Source organism: Papio anubis, chromosome 9 (assembly GCF_008728515.1).
Source record: "Papio anubis isolate 15944 chromosome 9, Panubis1.0, whole genome shotgun sequence".
In the NCBI taxonomy this organism is placed as follows: Eukaryota; Metazoa; Chordata; class Mammalia; order Primates; family Cercopithecidae; genus Papio; species Papio anubis.
Genome location: NC_044984.1, coordinates 26,874,001 through 26,887,969, shown reverse-complemented (window position 1 = coordinate 26,887,969; position 13,969 = coordinate 26,874,001). Strand labels below are relative to the sequence as shown.

At 40.2% G+C, this 13,969-nt stretch overlaps 1 protein-coding gene and 1 long non-coding RNA gene across 3 annotated transcripts; one reads left to right on the top strand and one right to left on the bottom strand.

Moving 5' to 3' along the window:
- Positions 1-738: 738 nt before the first annotated feature.
- PTHLH (parathyroid hormone like hormone) lies at positions 739-13,362 on the top strand. Of its 2 annotated transcripts, none has more exons than XM_021922134.2 (4): positions 739-1,065; positions 1,569-1,691; positions 7,614-8,036; positions 12,881-13,362. In XM_021922134.2, the coding sequence occupies exons 2-4, from the start codon at positions 1,591-1,593 to the stop codon at positions 12,888-12,890; spliced, it is 534 nt and encodes a 177-aa protein (XP_021777826.1). In that variant the 5' UTR covers positions 739-1,065; positions 1,569-1,590; the 3' UTR covers positions 12,891-13,362. The 2 variants fall into 2 exon arrangements, with proteins under 2 accessions (XP_021777826.1, XP_021777827.1); XM_021922135.2 differs by having other exon boundaries at positions 805-1,402.
- Positions 11,821-13,959, bottom strand: LOC108580939. The gene is made up of 3 exons (XR_001892606.3): positions 13,819-13,959; positions 12,843-12,930; positions 11,821-11,904 (listed from the first exon to the last, which is right to left on the bottom strand). It is a non-coding gene; the product is annotated as an uncharacterized LOC108580939 (long non-coding RNA).
- Positions 13,960-13,969: the final 10 nt, after the last annotated feature.

The following is a 13,969-nucleotide window of genomic DNA, read 5'->3' as shown; positions in this document are numbered from 1 at the left end:
AGGGGGGAAAAGGGCCGTGTGCGTGCCCCAGGAGTGTCGGTGCCCCTCTGCAATTCAAAAGGGGGATCTCTCCTGTGCGCGGGTTTTTTTTGGACCGGCTCCAGATGTCTACCAGCAGTTCTGAAACAGCAAAAAGTGCAATTTAGATCTGAAGTCTGGAACCGTTTTTGCTCTTCTAAGCAAAAGATCTCCCTCTCTCTAGCCGATGCTCCCCACTCAGTTCATCCCAGGAATGAGCCAGGGAAGAAGGTTCTCATCCATCGCCCCGAGCTGCCAGGCGAGCTTCGGGCTCCTTAAATTCACAGGCCAACAGCCCGCGTCCTCTCCGCGCAGGCTCCCGGGCGCCCGTGGTCCCCGGCCCCGCTCCTTGGCCTCCTCCTCGTCGGTCCGCCCCTGGTGGTCTTGGCGCCCGCTAGTCCAGCCCGGCGCGCCGGGAACCGCCAGCTGACCGGGGCCGTCCGCACGCCCTCGGGGATCTCGGCTCCGGGATCCGGCGCGCGGGCAGCAGCCGGCCGGGCCTGGAGGGAGCAAGCGGATCCGCCCACGCCCCCGGCCCGGGGATGGCGCGACAGGGCCCAGGCTCCGGGGTGGGGCTCGGTAGAGCTCCGGACAGCTCCGGGGGCGGCAGCGCGGGAGGGGGGAGCTCCGCCGCTCGCCGTTCATTCCCTGCTCGGGGCTCCCCTCCACTCGCTCGGGCGGCGCGGGGCCCGTTCGGGCCGCCCGTCGCCGCCCCCGCCCCCCGCGCGCCAGCCCGCGCCCTCGCTCGCCCCGCGCGCGTTCCTAGGGCGCCACCTCTTTGCGACTCTCTCACTTCTCCGGCAGGTTTGCCTCGGAGCGTGTGAACATTCCTCCGCTCGGCTTTCAACTCGCCTCCAACCTGCGCCGCCCGACCGGCATGTCTCCCCTCCCGTGAAGCGGGGCTGCCGCCGCCCTGCCGCTCCGGCTGCCGCTAACGACCCGCCCTCGCCGCCACCTGGCCCTCCTGATCGACGACACACGCTCTTGAAACTTGTTCTCAGGGTGTGTGGAATCAACTTTCCGGAAGCAACCAGCCCACCAGAGGAGGTAGACAGACAGCTATGTATATATATGTGGGTTTCGCTACAAGTGGCTCTGGAACCAAAGGGCCTGGTTCTCAAAGAAGCTGACTTGAGAGGGGGAAACTTTCTTCTTTTAGGAGGCGGTTAGCCCTGTTCCACGAACCCAGGAGAACTGCTGGCCAGATTAATTAGACATTGCTATGGGAGACGTGTAAACACATTACTTATCATTGATGCATATATAAAACCATTTCATTTTCGCTATTTCAGAGGAAGCGCCTCTGATTTCTTTTTTCCCTTTTTGCTCTTTCTGGCTGTGTGGTTTGGAGAAAGCACAGTTGGAGTAGCCGGTTGCTAAATAAGTAAGTGCTGAGAGGCTCCAGATAATTTTTTTTTTCCTTTTCAACTTGGGAGATGCCCTGGATGTTGAAGAGGCTTTTTGAGACCGGGCTAAAAAGGGGAAGCGGAGTAGTGCGGGGAGATGAAGAGTCCAGACTGACACTCGGGTCCCTCTCCCTTCTGTTGCAGGTCCGGAGCGCGAGCGGAGACGATGCAGCGGAGACTGGTTCAGCAGTGGAGCGTCGCGGTGTTCCTGCTGAGCTACGCGGTGCCCTCCTGCGGGCGCTCGGTGGAGGGGCTCAGCCGCCGCCTGTAAGTGCCCCATCCTCCCCAAGGCGCCGGGTTGGGGAGGCCAGGGGGAGGGGCTGCCAAGCTGGGACGCTGCCGAGGGCTTGCAGCGGTCACCGATGCTCCTCGCCCGGGTCAGGGAGAGGGACCATCCCGGATACCTGCCAGGGCCTGAGTCCGGGTCCTCAAACCCGGCGGGAGAACTGGTTGATCTTCAAGGGGAGACAGGCAAGAGACAGATTTTATGTGTGTTTCCATAAGAGGGAGCGTTTCACAGAATCTCTTCTAGGGAAAGATCCTCTGCCTCTAGTGAGAGAAAAAAAAAGGTGGGGGGTGGTTGTTACTGTCAGGACCCAGGAAGCTTCTGAAACTCCGAGGAAGCTGAGCGGTCCTGGGGACGTATGGTCTGCGCACTTGTATACGTACTGAATGTGGGTGGCGGTTTGCGTGTGAAAAAGCAAAAGCCGTACATCTAATTTTATTATGAATGACATAATTTTAAGCATATAAAATAGGACCATATTACATAATGAAAGCATATTATATAATAAAGTAGTAACAACTTTGCAGTGGCAAGACTCCAATGTTAGTATTGATACAGTTCAGGAACGCTAGAGTGCTTGGTTCCAAAATGAATTTTAGGTGTGGAAACTTTTTTTTTCTTCGAGTTATTGCTAACAGTTCTTTAATTCGGAGTCAAATATTTGCATTGTAGACTGAAAACTTGTATTTTGGCATTCTCACTTGGTGATTCTTTTAATGATAACTTCGACTTTGAAATAATCATACATCCAAGCACACCAGAGAAATATCACTATGTCGTGTGACTGAAAACTTGGAAGAGTGATAGAGTAACATGATCTTAATAATCTGTTGGACCTAGCAGTTCACTAATGTGTGTAACACCATATTTGGGTGATCTTTAAACTGCAGACTCAGTGTTCAGAATGGGAAGATTATAAAGTTCGAGAACTGAGAAGAAGAGTTTGACTCTGGAGAAGGAATTAAGGCAAATTTTTACACTAACAATAAAAAGAGCAGCATCTAATATTTACAGTCAGGTTTATGGTGCCTCCTTGTAAATTCCCGAGGGTGTACAAAAAGGCAACTGTTTTATACGTGCTCGTGGTCTATTATTATTAGAGAAGAAAATCCTTAAATGAAAATACTTGAGACATGTCTGAACCTTGGCATCAAAATGAAAACCTATTATGAATCTCCTAAGGCAAATTGTGTAGAACATTATACCGAAGATAAAGCTGCATTGTATTCTTCAGATCAACTTTTTACCGATGTATTTCTGAAAATTGTCTTCAGACTTTTTGCTCATTTTGAGACTTGTGTTAAATTCTATAATTTAAAATTCATATATAAATAGAAATGACTGAATTTTTAAAAGCATACTTAAATACTATATTTATTTGGTTAAGAAATACTACCTTGGAACAGAGCCAATTTTTTTCTTTAACGTTGCTTAAGAATACCTGTTTTCTCTTTTGAGAAACAGCAAATGAGCCATGATTATGTATACAACTATGGCATAAAAATACCGCTAAGTTGTCCTAAAGGCTATTTTTAACTCTTTCTTTGTTGCACCTTACAAAACACACATCAGAAACCATTTAGCAGCCAGTGACTGTTATAGTTTTGTTTGTGGGTGAAATACAATATTGTAGTTAAACACTCACACTCAGCAGATGGTTATAAAACTACCACAAAACATTCTCATAGTTAATGGGTAATAGATCATCACATTACAGGCATGGTTTTTCATGGAGGCTGAAATCATCAGTAGATGAAGATGTTTCATCAAATTATTATAGCCAAATGGAGTTTTTAAAAACAAGTCATTATTTTTGTCTTGCTGCCAAGTAACAGTAAATTTTGTGTGCTAGACAAAACATAAGTCTGCCATCATGCTAAATCAAGCTAGTTTCTGGAAAGAAATTTTAACATATAATCAAACCATATTACTCCCCAGTTTTCACACCAAGTATTAGGGAAACTGCTTTAGAAGTATAGATTTTTTTTAACTAGATGCTAACTTTTAAGGAAGAGGAAATTACTATAACAATAAGACTTCCTAAACCATGCAAAGGAGGCAGTTACAAATTGTGAGTCTTTTGAACCTGTTAATCCCAAAGATTTTAATTAATGGAGCTGGAGCATGATCAAGTTGGATATTGGAAAGTGAGGCCTATGGATGTTCTTGTGCAGATGAACAAGGCTTTTGGCAGGTGGCTGACTTTATGTTTAAGTTCGAGAGGGAACTCCAGCAGATTCAGAAACCTAAAACATCATTGACTGATTTGCTTGGGAGCCAGACTGGGTCTATTCCACTTAATGAAAAGCATAACTTTCTGCTGAGTCATTTGGGTTGGAAGGACCTTCTGGTGAGTCATCTTAACTCTAACACCCTAACCCTGTCTCTTGCATGTACCACAGAACTTTTCTTCTCAAACACAGAGTCCGTCCTTAGAAGCCTAGCATCAGTACAAGCATACTGCTTCTTCCTGTGCTGGAAAGGGAATTTCCATCACTGTTTTTATGCCCTCTGTTCCTTGATAGTTCCTTAGAAATTTAAGCTTCTTCCCTAAAAACTCCCTTGAAGTGATTTTATAAAAAAAAAAAAAAAAAGAGAAGAACTGTGTTTCAGCCGAATTTAGAGTTATCTGTGATAAGGATTTCCCCCAAATTTTGCAATTTTTTTTTACAATAATCAAAGGAGAACATGATGCATAACATACCTGTTTTTCCATTTTGGAGCTTAGGAATGTATATGTCAGGTGAACCATCATGCTACGTAATGTTTATAGACAAATTGAGTAAAAGACTATTATTAAGGCCATATTTACAACCTAAATATTTTAGAGTTACCTAAATTGAAAACCACCTTAATTTGAATTTAATACTCACTACCTCTATATATCTAGTTTGTACTGATGCCATTATATTCCCGATCCTCTAATGCAACTGCCTAGTGAGAGATTCATTCTTCACAATACTTCAATTGCAGAAGTTTTTGAAATACTAAGTAAAGTGTCTAACAACATTTCCGATTTAGCATTTAAGCAAACTTGTGTTTTCTAAAATACTAACAGTTTCCCCCAAAAGGCAGATGAAAAGCTTTGTCCCTCATAAGCAATGTACTATTTTAAATTGAACAAAATTGTACCATATTGTAGGCTTTTTATAAAATAGAAGGATAGAATGATCACTGCATTTCCCAAGAGAACTATCCTGGGAAAATGCAGCTTGAGTTAGGAAGGCACTGTGACTCACAGTTGACAGGCTGGCCAAGATGACAAGCACATATGCCCATGAGAAGGGGCATGAGCAATGGTGGCTTAATTAGAATAGACCAACCATTAAAAGTTTTGGCCTCAAGTTAAGCTAAAATGGGCTACACTTTATCCATTTGGAGAGCAATACAGAAGAGGAGGGCTTCTGCCAGGAACAGAGAAAGGAAATAAAAGTCCCCAAAACTGTAAATTATCAGCGGTTAAGAACTTGTTTTTAATGTGACATTTTGCTAAAAGATACTTATTAAACTGCAGTGCTTATGAAATATGTCCTATTATTTTAAAAATGTTATTAAAGGATATAAATACCTCGTACCAAAGCCTCAAACTTGTAGATTCTTAAAAGTTTCCAGAATACTAACTATTGCCACAGAGTAAGTGAATTTTAATCTAGTGACATGTGGCACCTTCTAAAAGAAAGAGAGACTCCTTCATGCCTCATTTAAACCAGGCTCCTGTTACATTTCTTTCCATTAAGTCATGTCTTTTTTGAATGAGCTACATGGCTTCAAGTCAGTCCACACACTAAAATACTAGAAGGTAGCTGACATTCTTGCTAGAAGGGCCAGAGAAATGATGACTGTATTTTCATCTCTTACTCTTTTCTTCGACTCACTCATCCAGTGATAATCCAAACTCTTGTAGTTCCTAATTTTGATGAAGAGAATGAACTTTTGGGGCAATAGGCTTGATCTTCAAGGAAACTGATAAATTTCTGTCCAATCTGCCCATTATTGTGGTGGCTTGTTACTCTATGCCCCACGCATATACCCTGTACTCTCCTTACCGTGTTCCCTAGCACAGGAACAGGCTGGGACTGCAGCTTCAGCTTCCGCTTTGACAGGAGAAAGGGTTGAGGAAATTGAAAAAGCAATCTTGGCTTTAGAATCAGAAGATCTAGTTTTTGGAGCCCTGGCTCTGCCAGTTCTCACTGTGTAGACTAGGGCAAGTCATCTAACCTCTCTGGACCTCACTTTCCCCGTGAATACAATGAATTACAATGGCAGTAATAGTGCGATTTATTATTTTCATATTTCTCTGAGGAGTTAAAGACATTGCACCAACAAAGGCAGCAAAGGACACCATTGTTTCAGGGAAGTAAGAGTACATGGGATGTAGCCCTGGGAAACACTTTCAGATGCTTTTGAGGATGGGCCAGTTTGGAGGACTATTCCAGTGGTAGAAATTGGAGTTAATGCAGAGTTGAAGCAGGCATGACATGACTGATTAATGGATGCAGTCCTTAAATACGGTTAATAATGACCCGGCGCCATGGCTCATGCCTGTAATCCCAGCACTTTGGGAGGCTGAGGTGGGCGGATCACAAGGTCAGGAGATCGAGACCATCCTAACACGGTGAAACCCCGTCTCTACTAAAAATACAAAAAAATTAACCAGGCATGGTGGCGGGCACCTGTAGTCCCAGCTACTCAGGAGGCTGAGGCAGTAGAATGGCGTGAACCCGGGAGGTGGAGCTTGCAGTGAGCTAAGATCACACCACTGCACTCTAGCCTGGGCGACAGAGCGAGACTCCGTCTCAAAAAAAAAAAAAAGTTAATTATATACACAAAATAATAAAAGAATACATGATGGACATTTAAGCAAGAGTCTGGGTGTTATCTAAAAGGATTGATAGAGAATTAGTTTATTCTTTTTCACGATATTTTCATTAGAGTGTCATTTAAATAGAAAAATCCTTTATATTTTTTCCTAGAGAATTTTAAGACAAAGAGAGCAAGTAGAAAAGTGAACTTCTCAACTAAGTAGTAAGGATCATACTCTCTAAAGTTCTAAATTAAAAGAAAAAAAAGAACATGAAGCACAGAAGAAATAGAATGAGCTCATTTAAGCACACAAAGAAACCCATTTTAAGGAGACCACCCATTACTTTACAGAAAAATACACATACTCTCTCTCTCTCTCTCTCTCTCTGACGATTGACCTTCAAATATATGTTCTTGGTAGCCAGTAGTCTAAAATGTTAAAGTTCAGTCTGTGAATCAGATGGTTTCCTAGACAGGCTTCACTGCTCACTTCTCCTTCAGCCTTTGTTTGCTTTTACTCTTATGGCTTGCTGTTCTTTGAGATTCAATATTATTATTTTCTAAATGGGGCGCGCGTGTGTGTGTGAGACAGAGAGAGAGAGAGATAGAGAGAGAAACAAAGAGAGAATACTCAGGTAAAAGCAGCAGCTGCCTTTTATTTCCCAGGCTGGGACTTCTAGATTTATTTTCTCAGCAGAACTCTGAAAAATGTGAAGAGATACTCTATTTCTATTAGTGGTTTCTATTTCTGATCATAACTGAATCATAGTGTTTTAAATTGGGAAGGCAGTATAGAAATCACTGTCTCTGACCCCCTCCTTTTATACATTTGAAGCCCATGAGGCCCAAGAATGTTCATGATCCCACCAAGGTCACAACCTAGTGAGTGGCAGAACTGGGACCGGGAGCTGGAGTCTTTCAACTGCCAGCTCTTTCCTTCCCACAGGTTACCCTTCCCTGCGCAATGAGCTTGCTACCCATCCAGCTTGTGTCTTGCGGTGGACCAGCTAGAAAACTAAAGAGATCTACTCATGTCTTTGTTGTCTCTATCAACGAGTAAAATGTAACTGTTTTCTTCCCTCTACTATTTCCTTTCAAAGCAAAAGAGCTGTGTCTGAACATCAGCTCCTCCATGACAAGGGGAAGTCCATCCAAGATTTACGGCGACGATTCTTCCTTCACCATCTGATCGCAGAAATCCACACAGCTGAAATCAGAGCTACCTCGGAGGTGTCCCCTAACTCCAAGCCCTCTCCCAACACAAAGAACCACTCCGTGCGGTTCGGGTCTGATGATGAGGGCAGATACCTAACTCAGGAAACCAACAAGGTGGAGACGTACAAAGAGCAGCCGCTCAAGACACCCGGGAAGAAAAAGAAAGGCAAGCCCGGGAAACGCAAGGAGCAGGAAAAGAAAAAACGGCGAACTCGCTCTACCTGGTTAGACTCTGGAGTGACTGGGAGTGGGCTAGAAGGGGACCACCTGTCTGACACCTCCACAACGTCGCTGGAGCTCGATTCACGGTAACAGGCTTCTCTGGCCCGTAGCCTCAGCGGGGTGCTCTCAGCTGGGTTTTGGAGCCTCCCTTCTGCCTTGGCTTGTACAAACCTAGAATTTTCTCCCTTTCTGTATCTCTATCAATTGTGCAGCAACTGATAGAGAATAAGTCAGAATATTGTCTGCCTTAAAGCAGTACCCCCTACCACACACACCCCTGTCCTCCAGCACCATAAAGAGGCTTTAGAGCCCATTCCACCGTCACCCAACATCAATCCTTTACCACTCTACCAAGTAATTTCATATTCAAGCTTCAGAAGCTAGTGACCATCTTCATAATTTGCTGGAGAAGTGTGTTTCTTCCCCTTACTCTCACACTTTGACAAACTTTCTTTAGTGTTTTTCATTTCTTAGGTTCTTTCACTTCAAGGGAGAATACAGAAGCATATTACCTACAAACACTGCAGAACAGCATCATGTCATAAACGATTCTGAGCCATTCACACTTTTTATTTAATTAAATGTATTTAATTAAATCTCAAATTTATTTTAATGTAAAGAACTTAAATTATGTTTTAAACACCTGCTTTAAATTTGTTTAATTAAATTTAACTCTGGTTTCTACCAGCTCATAAAAAAATAAATGGTTTCTGAATGTTTAAGTATTAACTTACAAGGATGTAGGTTTTTCTCATGTATCTCTTTGTCCATCGGCAAGATGAAATAATTTTTCTAGGGTAATGCCATAGGAAAAATAAAACTTCACATTTATGTGGCTTGTTTATCCTTAGCTCACAGATCCAGGTAATAATGACACTCGTAGAGTTTGGGATCAAATAACTTAGGGCCAAGTCTTGGGTCTAAATTTATTGAAGTTCACAACCTAGGGCAAGTTACTCTGCCCTTCTAAGACTCACTTACATCTTCTGTGAAATGAAGATAGTAACTGTACCAACCTCATAGAGTTTGGTGTCGACTAAATGAGATTATATGTGGATTAAATGTCTGTCATATAGTAAACACTCAATAAATTGCAACATATTATTTTGGTGTTTTTAGAACTAGTTCTGATTGTACCATCTACCTATCTATCATCTATCTATTTCTATCTATCTATCTATCTGTCTATATATCTATCTATATCTACCTCTCTATATATCTATCTATCTGTCTATATATCTATCTATATCTACCTCTCTATATATCTATCTATCTGTCTGGGGGGTATGTTTCTATGAGGCAAAAAGTGGGGCAAATATTAATCTCATTTTATAAAATAGAAAGCCAAGGCATTCCATGGCTAAAAGACCTGAGTAGTCCTTGGAATTGAAATAGGAAGCCCCAGAGCTAGATTTATCTCCCTATTTTCTGACACTTAGACCAGTGCTATGCTCGCCCTGCTTCTTCATCCATGCATTTCCATTGAATGGATTTTTTTTTTTCTTTTCATTTTTCAGTACAGCACTTCTGTGGGGTTTGAAAAAAAAAAGGAAAACAACAGAAGAACACATCATATGCAACTAATGATCTCATTATTTAAAGACTCCCCTGTTACTTCTTTAGTCATTTCCTTTGACTCTGCTACAGACAGGATTATAGGATGATGTTTCAAAGAGGAGCTTGAACCTATTCACCATTATTTCTCTCTTTAAGCTGGCAAACCCGTCATTAAATAGCACATAAAATAACAATCATATGGGATAAGTAGTACAGCTTCAGTAATCAATGGGCAATGACACTAGAAAAATCTTTAGCACAGTGAATAACCTATCCTGCAAACATCTAATGGATCTCTACAGGGTAACAAACCCTATAAATTCTGGTTTACTGCACATATTTAGTGTATTTGAAGATAGGATCCTAACTGTATATGTTTATAACTAATGCAAGGACCCTACTTTATTGCCAAAACCTATTTCCTATTTTTATCCATTATATATATACATATATAAACATGTCATATATATAAAAACATATATGTCATATAGTAAACAATAAATTGCAGCATATTATTTTGGTGTTTTTAGACCTAGTTCTGATTGTACCATCTACCTATCTATCATCTATCTATTTATATCTATCTATCTATCTAGGGGGGTGTGTTTCTATGAGGCAAAAAGTATATATATATATGTAAGTTATAAAAACAGGTATAAATAACTTTTGATGGATTTTATTCATGTCAAATTTGCAATGTTCTTTAAGTATCTGGAAAATTGATGAAAATTAACACTCGTCAATTCTTATGGCTGGAACTACCCCTAAGTTAAAGTAGGTCTACTGAAAATTAGGCAGTGGCCTAATCAAATCCAGACCTAGGGCTGAAAGAAACGGGAGGTTTCTGCTTTTCCTTTCTCTTCCCTGTTTGTGAGGGACATTCATGGAAAGAACTGTTTGGCAGCCAAATGTTGGCACTCTCCCAACATAATCCAACAGAGGTTCAGGGAAGAGTGAGGAAGTTTAGGAGTGTATTGATGAGAATGTATGGGGCCATGCAAATTTTGTAATCCAAATAAAATCTTTTCAGAATACCTATTTTAAAGTTTTATAAGTGACAAGTCTTTTATTAACATCCCCTCCTTAGTCTTTTTGCATTATTACATGATGAACCAAGAGGTCTGATGAGATGGCAAGCATGCACTTGACTATAATACATACAATATTTTGAAAAATAATACAGTACCTTTTTTTTTTTTTTTTTTTTTTTGAGACGGAGTCTTGCTTTGTTGCCCAGGCTAGAGTGCAATGGTGCACTCGGCTCACTGCAACCTCTGCCTCCTGGGTTCAAGAGATTCTCCTGCCTCAACTTCCTGAGTAGCTGGAATTGCAGGTGCCCACCACCATGCTTGGCTAATTTTTGTATTTTTAGTAGAGATGGGTTTTCACCATGTTGGCCAGGCTGGTCTTGAACTCTTGACCTCAGGTGATTCACCTGCCCCAAAGTGCTGGGATTACAGGTATGAGCCACCACACCTGGCCAATAATACAGCCTTCTTTTAGAAAAAAACTACTGAGGTAAAATTGTCTATTTTTCTCTCACATGAACCATTCAGTGGAAAATATATAGCTTTAAATTGAGGGGATTATATTTTAGAATTTTCAATGTTGCAAATGTGATATCCAGATACAGTGGGACTCATTTGTTATAAATCATATCATTTTGTCTTGGAAAATACTGATTTGGAAAAATATTAGAAGTCCATAGTAAAAAGAGCTAGGAATGTAGAATGCTGTCATATGCACACACATATAGTAAACATACACATATACTTTTAAGTCATGTTAGATGTTTTACTTGTGTATTCCAATACATGCCTTTGTTAAAGGAGAAATCAAAAGAAAGGAGAATGAGCAAACATCTGGGCAGGGCGAGATACATAGAAGATTTTTCCTTGGTCCTTTAACTTATTTCTTTTTCTTTCTTTCTTTCTGAGGAAATAGTTGTTCAAAATCCTCTTCCTTCCCTCTTTGTTTGTGTTATTCTTAATCCCAATTCACAAAATACCATTTAGTACAAATACATTTAAAAATCAGTAGAGTATGCAGATTATTGAGTTTCGAGGTCATCTTTTTGGCTTTATTCATTTCATCTATCCACATCCATTCGCCAATTAAAATTTTAATCTTAAACTCTTCTTTTCTTTGTTTGCAGTTGGGAGTGATTTTAACATTCCCACCAAAACCATTGGTGAAGAAGTCAATAACCTGACATTAAAACACTCTAAATGCTCAATTTGCTTTTTCTGTAAGCGGCACAGAAAACTCCAAAATTGTTAAAAATATACTGTTTTATAGGTCTTACATCCATATATGTCTGCCATGTAAAAACTCTGCCACAATTCTGGCTGTTAATTCAATGTCGTAGCAAATCAAATTCCATTCTATAGTTGTTTTCTTGGGAACAAATACATATACCACACAAAGAGAAGAGAAAGGGAGAGAGAAAAGCAGAGAAAATTCCAGTAACCCATCTTAAAATATTGTCACTACAGTATTTAGATAGATTAGAAAAGGTGTCAGCTCCAAGTAGTAGCTTTGGAATAATAAAACAGACATGGTAATAGGAAATACTGCTATTTTATACTTTTAAATTAATTTATTCTTAATTATTCCCTCATTTACAGTAGACTTTCCCAATGCTAATAGAAAATCCATTCAAAAACCAACAGAGTGAGAGACAAATGATTCTACTTTAGGTTTGGCTTTGGAAACTATTATAAAATCCAATAATAGTTTCATTCATTAGTGTTTAAAGACAGCTAAAGAAATGCCAAACATCCTATCATCGACTAAGATGGATATCATTATATCATCAACTCTATTTAAACTACACATCCTTCAATTGTTACCAAAGTCCCACACTTCCACTATCCTCACCACTGCCCACTATGCTGTGAGAGATTGGCCAAATGAGCACCTGAACAAAATAAACAAGCTTTGGATTGCCTAATTCAGGTGTCACTGGAAGAATAACTCGCAAGTGAATTGTATTTGATAATGGATGGTCCAACCTAACCTCATTTCCAAGTTCTCAAATTTGTCCCTTCTCTTCCCAAACTTGCCAGCTGGCAATCTTAGAAAATTTTTCCACAGTCTCCTTTTTTCTGATAGCATGATTGGAAATAAAGGCCCTTTTCCTTTCCGCACACATGGACTAAGTCGGGTTGAAGACCCTGCCTGTAACAGAGGTTATGGAGATCCAGGTGGATCCCGCAGGTACCTCTTGTAGGAGATATTTACAAGAAGTTCCCTGAATCTCTTTCCATTGTGATTTTGTGTTCCTTAGCTTATATCCTTTATATTTTATGTTTTCATGTGTAAAGAAAGCTAACCTGTTTTCTCCTTTTCTTTCTCTTCTTTCTTTTTGCAGGAGGCATTGAAATTTTCAGCAGAGACCTTCCAAGGACATATTGCAGGATGCTGTAATAGTGAACATATGGAAAGTATTAGAAATATTTATTGTCTGTAAATACTGTAAATGCATTGGAATAAAACTGTCTCCCCCATTGCTCTATGAAACTGCACATTGGTCATTGTGAATATTTTTTTTGCCAAGGCTAATCCAATTATTGTTATCACATTTACCATAATTTATTTTGTCAATTGATGTATTTATTTTGTAAATGTATCTTGGTGCTGCTGAATTTCTATATTTTTTGTAACATAATGCACTTTAGATATACATATCAAGTATGTTGATAAATGACACAATAAAGTGTCTCTATTTTGTGGTTGATTTTAATGAATGCCTAAATATAATTATCCAAATTGATTTTCCTCTGTGCATGTAAAAATAGCAGTATTTTAAATTTGTAAAGAATGTCTAATAAAATATAATCTAATTACATCATGACTCGAGTGAATTCTATCCTTTAAGATTTCTAATAGAAGGAACATATGTTTTTTTAAAAAGCGTTTGAATATAATCTTGAACATAATTTGTTTATGTGGGTACACATTCCAACAATTCTACATTAGCTTTTAGTTAAAAACAACTTAAAATGTATTTTGTCCAATATTTCAGTTCAAGTCAACAGCATGGCTGAACTATCTAGATGTCATTTTATAAAGTACATTCAATTTGAAGTTCAGACAGGAGTGGGCAAAAAAGAAGCAGAAAGAAATCAGGAGAAAGGATTAAAGACATTAAGTCCAGAAAGTTGGCCAGAGCTGGAAAAAAGGGAAGGAGGCCGATCAGAGACTATAAGGTCATGGGTAATTTTAACCAATGTAGAGTGTAATTTAAGGGATTTTGCTCTTACTAGTAACAACAATATTAAACATAAAAGAGCTACTTGAGAATACCACCTATTAAGGTTCCTAACAGAAAGGAGAAAGACTCAAGTTTGGGAAATAAGTAACTGCTCAAAAAGCTCTCAAAGGTGAGCATTGCTTTCCTGTAGTATCACAGTTCCTGGAATTCTAGTTCCAAACAGCTTGGTTGTGATGTCATGTGGAA